We start from the raw sequence: 14,678 nt of genomic DNA on the forward strand, positions 1-14,678 counted from the left end.
GAACAGAAGTCAGAGTGTGGCGGTAAAGACAGTTTGGGGCACGAGTGACCTCGCCTCTGCTCTGCTGTGCCCGAGGGCCGTGACCATGAGGGCCACAGTGAGGACGGTGACAGCTGCTGCCACGACCCTGGCCAGGCACCACGCTCACTCATTTCATCCTTACGTGGTCCTCTGTGGACAGCATAATGATCCCCATATGATGATGAGGAAATGGAAGCACAAAGGTCTACCCCCAAGGTTGCACAGAAAGTAGATGAAGCTGGGACCTGAATCAAAGCAATGCTGAGGCCGAAGTCCATACTCTTCCCTGTAACACCACTTTGCTCCCTGCCCTTGCAGCAGGGGTGGGATCCGTTTCGTCTTTTCAGTGCAAGGGACACACGGCATATTTTCCAGTCCTCACGACCAACCCATGAGAGAAGTGAGGCACTGGATCTCCACTGTAACATCTGCAAAGTTTTCGCTGTTTATCTAGTAACAACCAGCTCCCTATTGCTTCCCAATTCATCTCTGAGTCAAAGAAAGTACATAGCTAGCAGTAATATTTGCCTCCACACTATCTATAGATAATTTCCATTGCATTTTTAAAACTTCTAGATCATTCAGGCCACATATCTACATAACCGTTAAAAAATTATATTCCACTTAGAACTTAAATAATATTTGCTTATGAAAAGTCTTTCACATCCCCAAATGCAGCTCACTTACTTCCCCACCAAAAGGTAAGCTTCCATGGCAAACTGCAACCCACAATGGAATATATCGCTGAGAACTTCCAAATGCATTACTCATACAATTACAACAGATAAACTGACATCTGCTGTTACAGTTTAGAAAATCAACTAGAGGACTTCCCTGGTGGTGCAGTGGTTAAGAATCTGCCTGCCAATGCAGGGGACATGGGTTCGATCCCTGGTCTGGGAAGATCCCATATGCCGCAAAGCAACTAATAAGCCCGTGCGCCACAACTACTGAGCCTGCGCTCTACAGTCCTCGCGCCACAACTACCGAAGGTCCGGTGTGCCTAGAGCCCGTGCTCCACAACAAGAGAAGCCACTGCAATGAGAAGCCCACAGACCGCAACGAAGAGTAGCCCCCACTCGCTGCAACCAGAGAAAAGCCCACGCAGAGCAGCGAAGACCCAACTCAGCCAAAAATAAATTAATTAATTAAAAAAAAAAATCAACTAGAGAACAGACGGTAAAATGTATCTTTTTCTTTTTCTTTATTCCCTGACTCCATCAAAAGGGTCAGAATGGAACCCACTGGCAAAGGAGTTGGGGGTGAGGGAGAAATGGACACAGACTGCTAGAGGGTCCCCTTCCCTCTCCTGAGCTGGAGGGGGGCAGTGACCCAGAGATCAGACTGGGGAGGGAGTGTCACACGTCTCCATGGGTTCAATACTCACAGGACCATGCTTTCTCCTCTTGTCTTTGTCACCTACCTTTGCTTGTTCGAGAGGCAGCAGTTCTGACATCTAGTGAGCTTTTCCTCCTGTCGTTATGTTTGCCTGACTGATGATCTGTGGAGACAATTAAATTATACATTACCTCTGCAAAGGGATTTTAACAACATATTAGGAAACTTACCAATATAAAGGTTTTAAAAAACAAAATTTAAGCATTAGAATACCATTTAGGAAGCCACAAAAATCAACGGAGTGCACAGAGACAAAGGCTGTGAACAATTACGTTTTAAGGGACGCTGACTTTCTCAAAATGTCCCACCTGGTACAGTCATAAAGTAGTGCTTTTCAGTTTCCAGATTATGTAATCACAGAGTCCCACGATGCAAAAACTAGCAGAAATGAACTCAAGAGAATTTCACCTATTATATTTCTATGTAATTGAATAAAGTGGTGGGAAAATTTTGATCTCCATCCACCCTTGCCCCAAAGGGAAAAAAAAAAACAAAAATCTTTTTTTGTATTTTTTTTCTACAATACAAGCTCTAAAATGTCCCTGGGAGGAATGTGCCTCTCTCTGGGAGGGTGGCACAGGAGCACTAGTCCGGGGCGCACTTCTCTGCCCCTCCTCCCGTGGATGGCACCACTGCATTTCGAGGCCCAAACAGGGCTTGTCTTTGACTCCTCTCTCCCTCACTCCACGCCAGTCAATGACAAGGCAAAGCTGACCTTCCTTCTCGTGCCCTCCTCTGTGCACCTGCCACGTGTCACACGTGGTGGCAAGCCTCCCCAACCCGTCCCCATTTCACAGACGAGGAGACTGGGAGCCGCTGTGCAGACAAGTGAGCACACAGCCGGCGCTCGAGCTCAGCTCTCCGCACCTGCAGCTGCTTCTGTCTTCTCTGCCTTCTCCCGGCTTCCTCATCTGGATTCCTGCTCACAAACAGGATCCAAAGGCAGGCCCTTGGTACTTCTCCCCACCATCCGGAACCTTCTCCACTTGCTATCTGCTACCTTCTCTTCCATGTGGGCACTGGCAGTGACCTTGTCAAGGTCACTGATGACCTCCCTGTTGCTATATCTGAAGGACACCGTTCACTTCTTACCTGACTTGTGGTACTAGACACAACTGATCATGCTTCCTGGAGACTCCTGGTTTGCACAAGTCCAACGCTGGCTTTCCTTGCACCTCTTACTGTTCCTTCCTAGTTTCCATCACGATTCATTCTCTCTTCCTCAGCACCCCTGGTGTTCCCAAAGGTTCAGTCCTCTTAGCCCTCCCTCTCAGACAACGCAATCTCCTCAGGAGACCTCATCCTTTTCTACAGCTTTTCCCAATTCCTGTGTTGCTGTCTTAATGCCAGGCCTTTCTCCTGAGCTCCAGACTTACATCTTAACTGGCCACTCGTCACCTCCATCTGGACACCCTCGGGAATTTCACACGAGCTCACTACCCAGATGAACTCAGTATCTTCTCCTAAATCACTGCTTATCCCAGGCTGCTGAACGGCATCTACCTTTTTGCTTAAGTTGGAGACAAGTCATCCATGACTCCTCCTTGTTCCTTGCCCTCAAGTGGTCAGATAAATCTATGGATTCGACCTCCTAAACACCTCTTTAATCTACCCCTGTTCTGTCCCTGTCCTGGCTCAGACACCTGTCATCCACCTCTGGATTATAATGACAGCCTCCCCTCATTGGTCCTACCGACCCCAACTTTGCCCCCTTCAACCCATTCTCCATAGGCAGCCAAGTGATCCTTCTGAAACAAAAATCTGATCAGATCACTCTCCCAATTAAAACATTTTAATGGTTCATCACTGTTTTTAGGATCAGATTTAAATTCCCCAGTGTGGCACCCAGAGTCCTGTGATATCTGGACCTCCTCTCTCCAGCCATCATGAACTATTTATCATGTGCTAGTTCACCTCCCAAACCTCTCTGCCTTGGTGCAAACTGCTTACCCCCACCTAGGAAGGCACCCCTCCCTTGACGCCTCCTTCACCTGGTTAACTCTCGATCCTCTTTGAAGATGCAGGTAAGATGCGGCTCAGGTATCATCACCTCTGGGAAATCCTGCCCTAATGCCTCACCCCCAACATTGCTGGTAACCGCCTGCTTTACTGACTTGACTGACTTCCTCACTAGCTGTGAATGACACGAGGGCACTCAACAAACATTTACTGGGCACCTACCACGTGTCAGGCTCTAAGCCAGGCGCTAGGGGTGTGAGGATGAATATAGTAGGGTCCATGCCCTCAAAGGGGGTAGTCGGAGGGCAACAAACACGGGTGAACTAAGAGTGACAGTCGTGATGCTGGGGAGCAAAAGGAGCCCCAGGAGGAAGGGGCAGGTCTCCTCTGGGAGGGGGGCAGAGAGGAGATGAGGCATGTTTTGCAGCGGGAGGCCGGCAGAGGAGGAAGGCACTTCCTGTTGGAGGACGCTGCCTGCGCAGACGGGGCAGAGCTGGCTGGAGGGAAGCGAGGAGCAACGTGTCCCAAGGCCAGGGCTGTGGCAGGTGTGGAGGGAGGCGAAGCAGGCTTGAACTTCTACTCAGCGTTTAAGTGACTCCCCTAAGGCAAGACCAGACCTAGACCTTCCTGTGACCGCCGTGTTCAGCCGCTTCTCTTACTCTGTCTGAGTCCCTGCAGAGCTCTGCAGCTGGTTCTTAAGGTACCTCCACCTGCTGGGCTGCTGCTCCTGCAGGGAGGGCCGAGGGGCTCGCAGCAGGGTGACCTTGACCTCTCAACCAGCCCACAGCCTGAACGAGCCCGCGCACAGGCCCTCCTGCCTCGAGAGGGCTCCACGCCCACGAATGACCCGAGACCTGAGGCAGCCGCGCGCCGCAGGAGGGAACGCTCAACAGGCCTTGGCCGCCGAGCCAGCTCAGGCTCAGCACCGCCCGCGACTTCACGTGTCTGCACTCAGCTTCCTGTTCCAGAAAATTGCGATCCTTCGCACTGCCCATCTTTTTAGGAGAGGAAGGTTAGCAGGGTTTCCTTGGCCTGCTGGGCAAATCCAGGAGACCCTGGAGAAGCCGTGAGGAGCAGGAACCATCCCGCAGCCCCGCGAACAGGCAGCCTCCATCCCAACACCAACACCGTGGTCCCCCGGGGGGAGGAAGCAGAGAACCAGGTTTCTTGCATGACTTGCCCCAAAGTCACTCTGCTGGGAACAGACTTTCAGAGAACTTTCTCAGACACTCTCAACCGTCCAAGCCTTTAAGGAGGGCCTGCCCTGCACCGGGACACCCCCTCCCCCCGCCTCGGGGTCTCACCGACCCCACACTGCCAAGCCTCCAGCCGCTGCCCAACCGCGGGTTCCCTGCAGCCTCGCACACGGGGAGCTCCCTCCTCCTGCGCCCGAGAAAGCTCACTTTCTCCAGATCCAGAGTAACACTCCTTTCAGGTCTGCCCAGCCCCCGCCCTGGCAGCGGCACGAGGACACCTGTAAAATACGCTGAAGCCCTGCTCCGCACCACCCGACCCGGAACCTGGCACGTTGCTGGCAAGGCCCTTCCGGACCCCCTCCTCCTCCCCTGTGCTACCCATCCCCCTGCTAAGAAGCACAGACAGCAGGCTTCGCCAAGCAGAGACAGTCACTTGGCCTGGCACGTGGTGCCCGTGCACTGTTTTGGATGAATTATGCCCTGGCCTGTTTTCTCTCCTCTACACGATGGCAATGCTGGTATTCTCGTCTCTGGTCCCTCCTTCCATGTAATCTGTTACATACAGGCTCTAAAAGCTTAGAGCTCAGGCGTCATTATACTATTCCCTTGCTCAAAAATCCTCAAACTCCCACTGTCTACCAATGAAAATCCTGATTTCCCACCTAGCATCTAAGGATCCTTCACGATCCCAACTCCCTTCCACACTGACCTTTTTTATACCAGTCAGAATTCTAACCCTGCTCTTGCTCTTTCTAGAACACACTCTGTACTTTCCCTGTTCAGTAACTGTATGTATTTCTGGAATGCTTTTCCTCTCACACCCATCTTCTTACTCAAATCCACCTCTCCCTGTCTGGAACGTCCCCCTCCCTCTTCCTCTGCCTTTCTCACCCACTAATGATCACTTCTTATCACTTGCTATGTGTCCCTTCGTGTCAGTATGTCTCTCCTCTTTTCCGATTCAAGCCTGATTACTCTTGGGGCGCCCACAAGAACTGTTCCAGCATGTGCTTCAGAGCTTCTGGAGTTGGCCATCTGGATTTGAGTGCCAACTCTCCCACTTCCTAGATGGATATCCCTGGGCAAATTAGGTAGCCTTTCAGTTTCCTTATCTGTAAAAAGGGAACTTCATCTATTAAGCGTCTATCCCTCTGGGTTATTGCAAGGCTTCAACTAAATACACCGTAAGTTAAGCACTCAGCACAGTGCCTTGTACACAACAAACACTCAGAAAAACTTGTGGGAAACATTCCTAGAATGAATGAGTGAACTGTGCCGGTACTGCTGAAAGCACACCATCAACAGCTGACGGTATGGAAGACAAAGTCTTCTCCTTGGAGGCTCTTACAGACCAGCTGGGCAACCAGAGCACTGCCTGGGCATGGCAGGGTGCTATAAAGCACCCACACAGGCTGGATGGAGAGCCTCTGGCATGGAGCCGGAGAGGACCTGCACCATCACAGGTAACGGCCAGAGCAGGAAAGTGGCTTGCTGAAGCCATGATATATGCTGGAAGGAAACAGGTGATTCCAGGCCAGGGAAAAACATAGACATGGGGTGAGCGGATGGTGTCCAAAGCACATCAAGTCCTCAGGAGACGGATACGACGTGAGGCAGGTCTGATGGGGTCCACCTACCTCCCCGTAGGCTGGTGGTGAAAGCATCCCTGCTAAAGCACTGTAGTCTGAAACCAACACAGTTGCCTCTTCGAGCACAGATCATGCCAACAGACCACACTCCACTCAACACATCTTCACATAAGTTCATGCAATGGAGATGACCAGTTCTCTCCCCACAGGCTGAGACCCACCCCAGGACACCTGTCATATCGCCCACCTGTGCTCGGGTCCTCTGACTCATAAACCAGCCTGGGAGTCAGGGAGAGAAATGCTGCCACGGTGCTAGGAAAATACAGTCCCACCTACGCAACAGACAAGCTCGTCAGAGGCAGGGCCTGTTTTTATTTTTTTATTTTTTCAAAAGCTCAGTGAACCCTAAGAATGAATATGGGGCACCATACCTGTATGAGTGTCAGACTGAACACATTCAGCTATTTTCGTAGCCTAAAAATGAATTTTAGAAGACATTAGTTTTGAGTGCCTAGTTATACAGTAAGGGAAATCTTGCTGGGTCCCTGGGGTCCCAAGGGCTCTCCTTACATACCTTATTGTTGCCATTGCACGCTCTGACAATGGACACATAGTGTCTAATTTTTCTGCAAGTAGAAAACAATGTATTATTTCTCTCCTGGCTCTCTATTCTGGTGGATATCTAGCTAATTTTTCATTAGGAAAGGAGCATCTCTCTTTCACAATACATACAATGCTTGGAGGACAGCAGTTCTATTTGTGTGTGGCCAAGGCCACCAATAAACAAACAAGAGTCTACAAGCATCCTCTGGTGTCTCTGTAGAAGAGAAGTTGACTCTTCAGTAAAAACAACAAAATCCTTCTGAGTCATCACGACACACAATAAAAAGTACCTAGGTTTTAAAAATGTACTACATGTTAACCAACCCAAAGCCTCTAATTCCTTAACATGTTTTCACAGTTTCACAGCCCTCTCTTTTGATGCTCTTCCTGAAGTTTCAGCAAACAATCTGCTCACAGTCATTCATGGAAACAGCCACAGGCCACACTGGGGCCGAATGTGCGAGTCTAGAACAAAGCAACTGGGGCTTATCTCAGAAGATGCTGACTCTCCTCACTTATTTTCGATTTTTCAGCTTTTCCCCTTGATAATCCAATCCCTACAGTTATCCTCCCCCAATTTGGAAAGGCCAAAAAAGGCAGAGAATCAGAACAGAGAGCCCACACAGAGCCGTCTCCCTGAGGCAATCGCCAGCCGGCAGCAGAGCCTGGTGACCAAGCACGTGAGCCATGCGGTCAACGCAGAGGCCTGCAGCCCGGCTCCGCTGAGCGCTGGCGGCCGGACTCTGGGCCAGCCTCACCTCTCTAAGCCTCAGGCTCCTCGTCTGTCAAACAGAGACGGTCACAGTGCCGACATCATGGGGCTGTGGCCAGGATGAAATGAAGTGACACCTACCAGGCACTGAGAGCCTGCCCAGGGAGGGAAGGGCTCACGGACAGCGGCAGTTGTTACAATCATCATCGCTACACCTCCTCCTGGTCTTTTTGTCCCTCGTTCATGTTCATGACTGAGAGCGTACACTAGGTACGATTTTACATTTTGACTTTTGCATTTATCAAAAACATTTTCCCCTATAATTTAATTTTCTATGATCATCATTTCTACTGGTTGCGTATTTTATCGTTGGGTATTCTACAGTTCACGTTCATAATTTTCCACTGTTCGTATTATTTAAGATAGATTCTGAGACAAACCATATGACATTTTCAGGCTCCTGATATACACTGCCTTCCAATCTGTGGTCACATCTGCTTCATGTGCGTTTCCGTAAATGAGAGTATTTAAAATACTTTTATCTAATTTGATAGTTCTGTGCAGAAATAACACATAGGCTATCAAATTAGATAAAAATCTTTTAAACACAGGGAGTCCACCAGTGAGTGTTCTTAGCACACAGCTCAGTAAAGTGGCATTCAGATTGAAATACTTTAGTCTCTTATGTGTTCACACAGCTTAAGACTGTCGGAGTGTGGCGGCTCTGGGTCACCAGCTGGAGGGTCAGGCTGTGACTATGAGGAAGCCACCCTGGAAGGCCATCCTTTGATGGTACCTGACCTTGTTACAAGTCTTTCTTATAAATTTCTGCATGCAGTTCTCAACTTGCTTAAGTATTCAAAACACATTTTGCAATAAGCCGAACATGGTATGTTGACTGAAGTACTCGTTTTTTCCACTTACCCTCCCTGCCCGATGACAGGTAGTATCTTCACATTTTGTTGTACATTATCTCCGTTCTTCTCTTTGGCAGAGCAAATTCCTTGCCATTCCTATAAATGGAATGTAGACATCATTATACATTGTGTTCAAAACATAAACCCAAGAGCATTTTCCACCTCAGGTTTCCACACCTTTACCATGGCCACTAAAGCTATTAGGATAATAAAATCATCCCAACGCCAAAGGCAATTTTGGGTAATCGGACAATTCTTTCTCAACCTCCCAAGTCCATCTCCTCCCTAGACTGACAACAAAAGCCAGGTCACCACAGTCTAAATGGCCATATGTTTTCAGTGGCTTTCTGCCGGCAAGAGTTAGGCCCTGGGCCCATGAATGAGGAACACCCTTCTCGTCCAGGTTCCTCCTCTCACAGCTGCTACCTGCCGCAGTGGAGGGGGGAAGTGTGGCCTCTGCCCCTGCATTTGGGAGGGGGAGAGTCTCAGACTGGGGCAGAGAAGGAGCCACCCTCTGTGCTGTGTACCCTCTGCAGGTAGGGTGGGGATGATGAGGTAACAGCCAGGACTGGGCTCAGGCAGAATAACCAAGTGAGACCTTAGAAGCCAGAGCTGCCATTTCAGAATGGAGCTGCACTGGGAGAGCAGGTGTGCCCAGGCTATGACCACAGCGAGCAAACAGGGGCTACAGGTGGCTCCCCTACTCTGAGGGTGGTGGAGACAAGCGTGGGACGGAGCTGGGTTTTGTGACCACCTAAAACGTTCTGAATTTCTCCAAGAGTCACCAAGGTCCTTAAGCTAGAAAAATCCCTAAAACCCTCTGTAGGACCCTGAACTCCCAGGGCGTTTCATACCCTTCTCGACCTTCCAGAGTCCCACAGGGGCTAAAGCTGACCCAGGTGGGAAGGGGAACACCATGGCAGCCTGGCTCAAGTCTCCTGTCCATACTCTTACACAAAGTCAATTCTGGAATCTGTGCTTGGGGCGTGGTGACCTGCATGCAAATGCTAATGGTAAAATCCCATCTTCAGACTCCTCTGGCAAAGTGGATCCAAGAGAAACCAGGACACTGACAGAAGCAAAGGATGGTTACTGGGGCTTCCCGACGTCCTTCTGAAAACAATGGGCGCCAAGAAAGGACTAAATTAAAAAACAGCCCAAGAGCCCGCTAGGTGCTTACTTGCCCTGGAGCAGAAGGGAGGTGTGGGCCTTCCTCACTCCAGTTCTGAGGGGAGAGTGGCCTGGGCCCGAATCGGGCAAGGACTAGACAGGGATCCCTGGGCAGGAATCTGGAGCCTGTCCTCCACGTCCACAGCCCCATGCAGCCACCAGAGAAGGCTTCAGCAGACAGGTCTAAGAGTTACTTCTGAAGCTCGCTATCAAGAGAAATACGGGAAGCTGACTGAGGTGATATTTGCAAAACTCTGTGAACATACTAACCACCACTGAACTGTATACTTTAAATGGATGGAGTGTATGGCATGTGAATTATCTCTCAACAGAGCTGTTACATAAAAAGAGAAGGAAAATACGGGAGACCGATTCGGTCAATCAATCAGCACTTCAAAATACATATTCAGGATTTTCTCCTTCAATCCTTTCTGAACAGAGTGGGTGGCTGCCGGACCCCAAGTCAAGGTGTAAGAAGCCACGTCAGCCAGCGCTGGACGGTCCAGCTAATGGAGGACAACTTAGCCAATGACTTTGCTTAGATAACAGAGTTGCCTGTAAGTCTTCCAGTCAACAATGGAAACAAAAAATATTCACTTAACACAGATCATATTTCTTATCAAAAATACATCAAAAATCGAAGTTTCAGTTCCTAAAAATAGTAAAGTCCTACCTAGCATGCTGTTATGAAGAATAAATCTGGTAACACACATAAACTCTTAGCCAAGTCCTGACACACGGCAAATGTCCAGTACGTGGCCTGTTTGGTTTCGCACAGGTGTCTGTCTGTCTCTCTCAGGCTGAGCTCCTCTCAGAACTACACTGAGGCGTGCACCTCCCTTCTACTCTGGGGCAAGCTCAGCACCGAGCTGGACTTCGCTGACTACTGAGACAGTTCCTTCTTGGTGTGTGCCCACTGGCTTAAGAATTAAATCATCATCATCCAGCTGTCCTATCCCAGGGGCTAGCACTGTGCTGGCAGGTGGTAAACAGTCAAAGAACACTTGGGGCTTTTGTTTACTGAATGGAAAAGTGAGGCCAAAGTCAGATCACAGAATCCTGGCACCCAGGATAAGGGACTTGAGCTCTACACAGAGGGAGTGACATGATCAAAGTGGTGATCTGGTGAGACAAATCTCCAGTAGCGTAGGGTGGACTGGCCAGAAGTGGAGGGTCCTGGGACAGGGAGGCCCAACTGCATTCAGCCACCGCAGTCTCAGGGTGTGGGAAGGGGGCTCTGAACACGGTCAGGCCCAGGCAGTGGACCCTCAAAGGCAGGGGTTTAACAGACATCAAGCCTTGGTGATGGATTTGATGGAGGGGGCTAAAGGGTAGGGAGAAACCAAAACTATTCCAGGAATCAAAGTCCAGGCAACTGTGTGGACGGTCAACGAGCAGTAGACAGAAGAGGGGGAGGGGGATCGGGCTTTTTGTTAATGGGGGATGAGAGAAAATCACCGTTATATAAGGTGATACCAAAATGACAGCAGGATGTTGAAACAGACCTTGGAAAAGACACTGTGGCTAAAACTGGGAAGGTGGGAGACATCTACGCAGAGCAGGAAAGATGCTCAACAACAAAGGGAGCTTTCTGAGGAACCAGCAGGGGACAAAGAGCCCTGGTAAACCTGGGAGGAAAGAGATGGGGGAAAAGTGGGAGAAGAGGGGAGGCGGCGAGGGAGGAAGGCTCCTGGCTTCCCAGGAGCTGGGGAAGGTAAAAGGTGCGAAGAGCTAAAGGGCTCTGCGACTGCACATCATTATCGGAGGCAGCCAGCCGAGCAGCCCACATTCCTTCAGCACCTGCAAGACAGTTTCTGAGGGGAAAAAAATGCAAAATTTCTAAAAGAGAAGAGGCAGTATAAGGCTCCGGTATCTGAGAAGATAGGAGGCCAGGGGTTCTAGGGCCCTGACAGAGAAGACCTGGGGAAGAAGAAACAGGAGGAGAGCCAAGAAGGATACATAAAGGGAGGAAGGAAGCAGGAGTGTGGGACTGAAAATCAAGGTGCCTCATAGTATCAGTTTTACCTGAAAGGGGAGCCAGTGGCTGAGAACAGCAGGCAGAGGAGGTTTATAGAGAGTGGTGTTCGCAGTGTTCTCTGTTTGAACATCATCAGAATTTCTCCTCTGCCCCCAAGAATATCCAACTGGCTGGACACCTAGAATCTGACATTCCAAAGCCCCTCCCGGTCATCTGACCACTTCCAAAGGCTCCATCCTGGTTCCCAGCACGTGTCTGAACTCTCTCCACTGACCATGGTACCATTGTTTGCCAAGGGCTGGCTGATTCTCAACAAGCCCTTCTTCTCCCGAGGGAGACTTGATTAGAAAGGCCATATATCTTTCTCCTCAAAAAATTGCCCAGCTAAGTGGTCTGTCCTGCTGCAGTGTTGCCCGTGAACCAGCAGGGTAGCAACAAAGGACAGACAGCAGCTTTTGCACTCTCCCCAAGAACTTGCAATCATGCAAAACAAATGCCCTGGTTCCTTTTCTTTTTCTTTTTTCTTTTTAAACATCTTTATTGGAGTATAAATGCTTTACAAGGGTGTGTTAGTTTCTGCTGTATAACAAAGTGAATCAGCTATACATATACATATATTCCCACCTGGTTTCTTTTTGAAATAAAGCAGTACAGAGGTTGACAGCGTGATAACCTTTCGTATTCTCTGCTCATAGCAAATACAGACTTTAGAGAACAGGTGTCCGGCTGTCGAGGCCCTTTGCACCTGGTGCCCAGCGGCATACCTCAGGAGGCAAGATGCTGCTCACAGGGATCTGGGTGAATCCCAGGGCCTACAGCTAATCCACTGGGTGCCCCCACCCCCATCTCAACTTGCTCTCCTCACTGCAAGGGCAGCTGCCAGATCAAGGAGCATGAGAGCCACCATCTGTTTCACACCCTGCTGAACCTCACAGCAGAACTGCTGGCTGACCCAGTGGCAGCACTGGACCAAACCGCCAGGACTGGGGAGGCCATGGTAAAGCCCCTCAAAGGCTGCGGGGGTCTGGAATGGCTGCCGTTCTGGAGCTGCCTTCCGAGGACGCCCCTCTCGGCCCAGGCAGGGAACACTGGTGGGCCTGAACACCTAAGGGTCTGTCTCTTCATTCATCTCAGCCTTCATTTCTCTATCCAGAGGACCTGCCACTCTCTCTAGCAAGAAAATCATCATCCTGACAGAAAAGCCGAAGGCAAAATAGGATTCAAGCAGTGCCCATTTTTGTGGTTCCCCTGAGAGTGCATCCCCGGGCCCCGCCGCTGGCCTGTTCTTTCCCTGTTCTCACTGCAAAGCCATCTCGTGTGCTCAGAGCCGCGGGAAAGCAAAGGACACCAGCCCACTCACGGTGTCTTCGAGGGGCCCAAGCCAAGTGGGGGTATAAGCTTTGCATAGCCCTTCTGCCCCCTCTGGCAGACTGCCCTTGTGTGCTAAGGGATAGGCACCAGAGAAAGGGCATCACTTCCACAGGGCCTCCAGACAGCCAGCAAGAGAGCAGGTCACCAATTTTTCAAATGTTCTGAATAATCAGATTCACAGTCCCAACTTCTAAAAGTTAAAAAGAGCCCAGCAGAAAAGCCTAAGAATGACTATGGAAAGCAGTAGCCTTTTCCTTCTCATCATATTTTAAAACCTAATATAACAGTGAGGTGCTGTCAGAAGCCACAGTTCAGAGAGAGAAATAACCTTTCAGACTGAGCCTGCCTTGCTTTGTCTACCCCTTCAGCACCAGGGTGCTGTAACTTCTCACATCACAATGCAATGACTACTTTTATCTGTCTGTTTTGCACCCTGGAATGAGTTCTCTAAGGGATTTTTGTTTTGCCCTTCTTTCTATACCAGAACCTAGCACACCTGGCATTCAAAAAATGCTGAATGAATGAACGAGGCTCAGAGAACTGATGGGCTCCAATGTGTTCTGAGAATGTGTTAACTCACTGGCAATCCTTTACCCAGACCATTTGCCAACAGCTACCACTTAGAAGATCAATTATTAGAAAGATCAACTTACTCACTTATTACAAAAATGAAAACAATGATGTTAAGAGTCAGAGTTACTCTTATTGGCTGGTCAGGATTTATATACTTTCTTGGCCTCAATTTCCTCATCTGCAAAATGGGCATAACAGAGATAACACTACCTACACTTCCCCAGGCTTCTGGGAAGAGTGAGACTGAGATCACCTGGCTCTAGCAGTGCTCAGTGAGCGCTAGGTCTCCTTCCTTCCTTCCCTCTTTGTTATGTGAGAGTAACAAGGGTAGCGACCTCTTACTTACCTTGCCTATCCTGATGCATGAATTTATAGTATCGAGCAAATCAGCCTTTTTTTCATTTACAGGCACTTCTGCTAAATCCTTCCCTATTAATTCACCTGACTCATAGCCCATTGTTGTTTCAAATGCTGGATTTGCATACTGGGGGGAGACAAAGGAAAAAACATCATGTGAATTAAAAGAAATTTTGAAAAGAGGACAATCAGAGATGTTCAACCTAAACCATCATATTTTCCCCCCAGAAAGCCCAGGAGCCTGGCGCTCACTACGACGGTTCTAAAGCCACAAGAGCACAACCCCAGAAAAACCTTGGAGTCTGGAGAAGCCTCTGCTCCGATGACACCGGGCTGGGCTTGCTGCCTTGTTCTCCTGAGGCTGCAGGGAGGGCAGCAGGCCCACTCCACTTAAACACCAGCAGAGGAAAGAAGCTGCATGGAGACAGACCCAGGGCTGCTACAAAAGGGCTGTTGAGATTATGATACAGTGGAAGAAAGCACCAGACTGGGAGTCTGCAAACCCAGGGTCTACTCCCACAAGTCACTTAACCCCTCCAAGTCTCAGTCTGCACATCTGTTTAATGGGAATGAAACACTTATTTCGCCTCTCTCATATGATGCAAATGAATAATGGGTTTGGAAAGCAGGCTGCGAACTAGGAAGTGTTTACAAATGCAAGGCTTTATGGTTAAATTTCAAATAGGGCTGTAAGACTAGAAGAAAATGTATGGGAAAGCTGTGCATGTGCTGATAGGAATAACAAATAATGACGATGATAAAACAATAATCATACTGTTTAAGGTCTGTTTTCCTTGCTAGGCACTGTAGTAAAAGCACTTCACACACAGTAAC

General features: G+C 49.3%; 1 protein-coding gene across 2 annotated transcripts in view; it reads right to left on the reverse strand.

Annotated features, from left to right (window-relative positions):
• PDE8A (phosphodiesterase 8A) overlaps positions 1–14,678 on the reverse strand; it is a 136,598-nt gene that overhangs the window by 29,541 nt on the left and 92,379 nt on the right. For both annotated transcript variants that reach the window (XM_060005363.1, XM_060005362.1), the window contains exons 8-12: positions 13,834–13,971; positions 8,403–8,491; positions 6,738–6,789; positions 6,595–6,637; positions 1,445–1,522 (exon numbers count right to left, since the gene is read on the reverse strand). In XM_060005363.1, the coding sequence (XP_059861346.1) occupies positions 1,445–1,522; positions 6,595–6,637; positions 6,738–6,789; positions 8,403–8,491; positions 13,834–13,971 (400 nt within the window). The remainder of the gene's footprint in view (positions 1–1,444; positions 1,523–6,594; positions 6,638–6,737; positions 6,790–8,402; positions 8,492–13,833; positions 13,972–14,678) is intronic.

Source organism: Delphinus delphis, chromosome 2 (assembly GCF_949987515.2).
Source record: "Delphinus delphis chromosome 2, mDelDel1.2, whole genome shotgun sequence".
Lineage (NCBI taxonomy): Eukaryota > Metazoa > Chordata > Mammalia > Artiodactyla > Delphinidae > Delphinus > Delphinus delphis.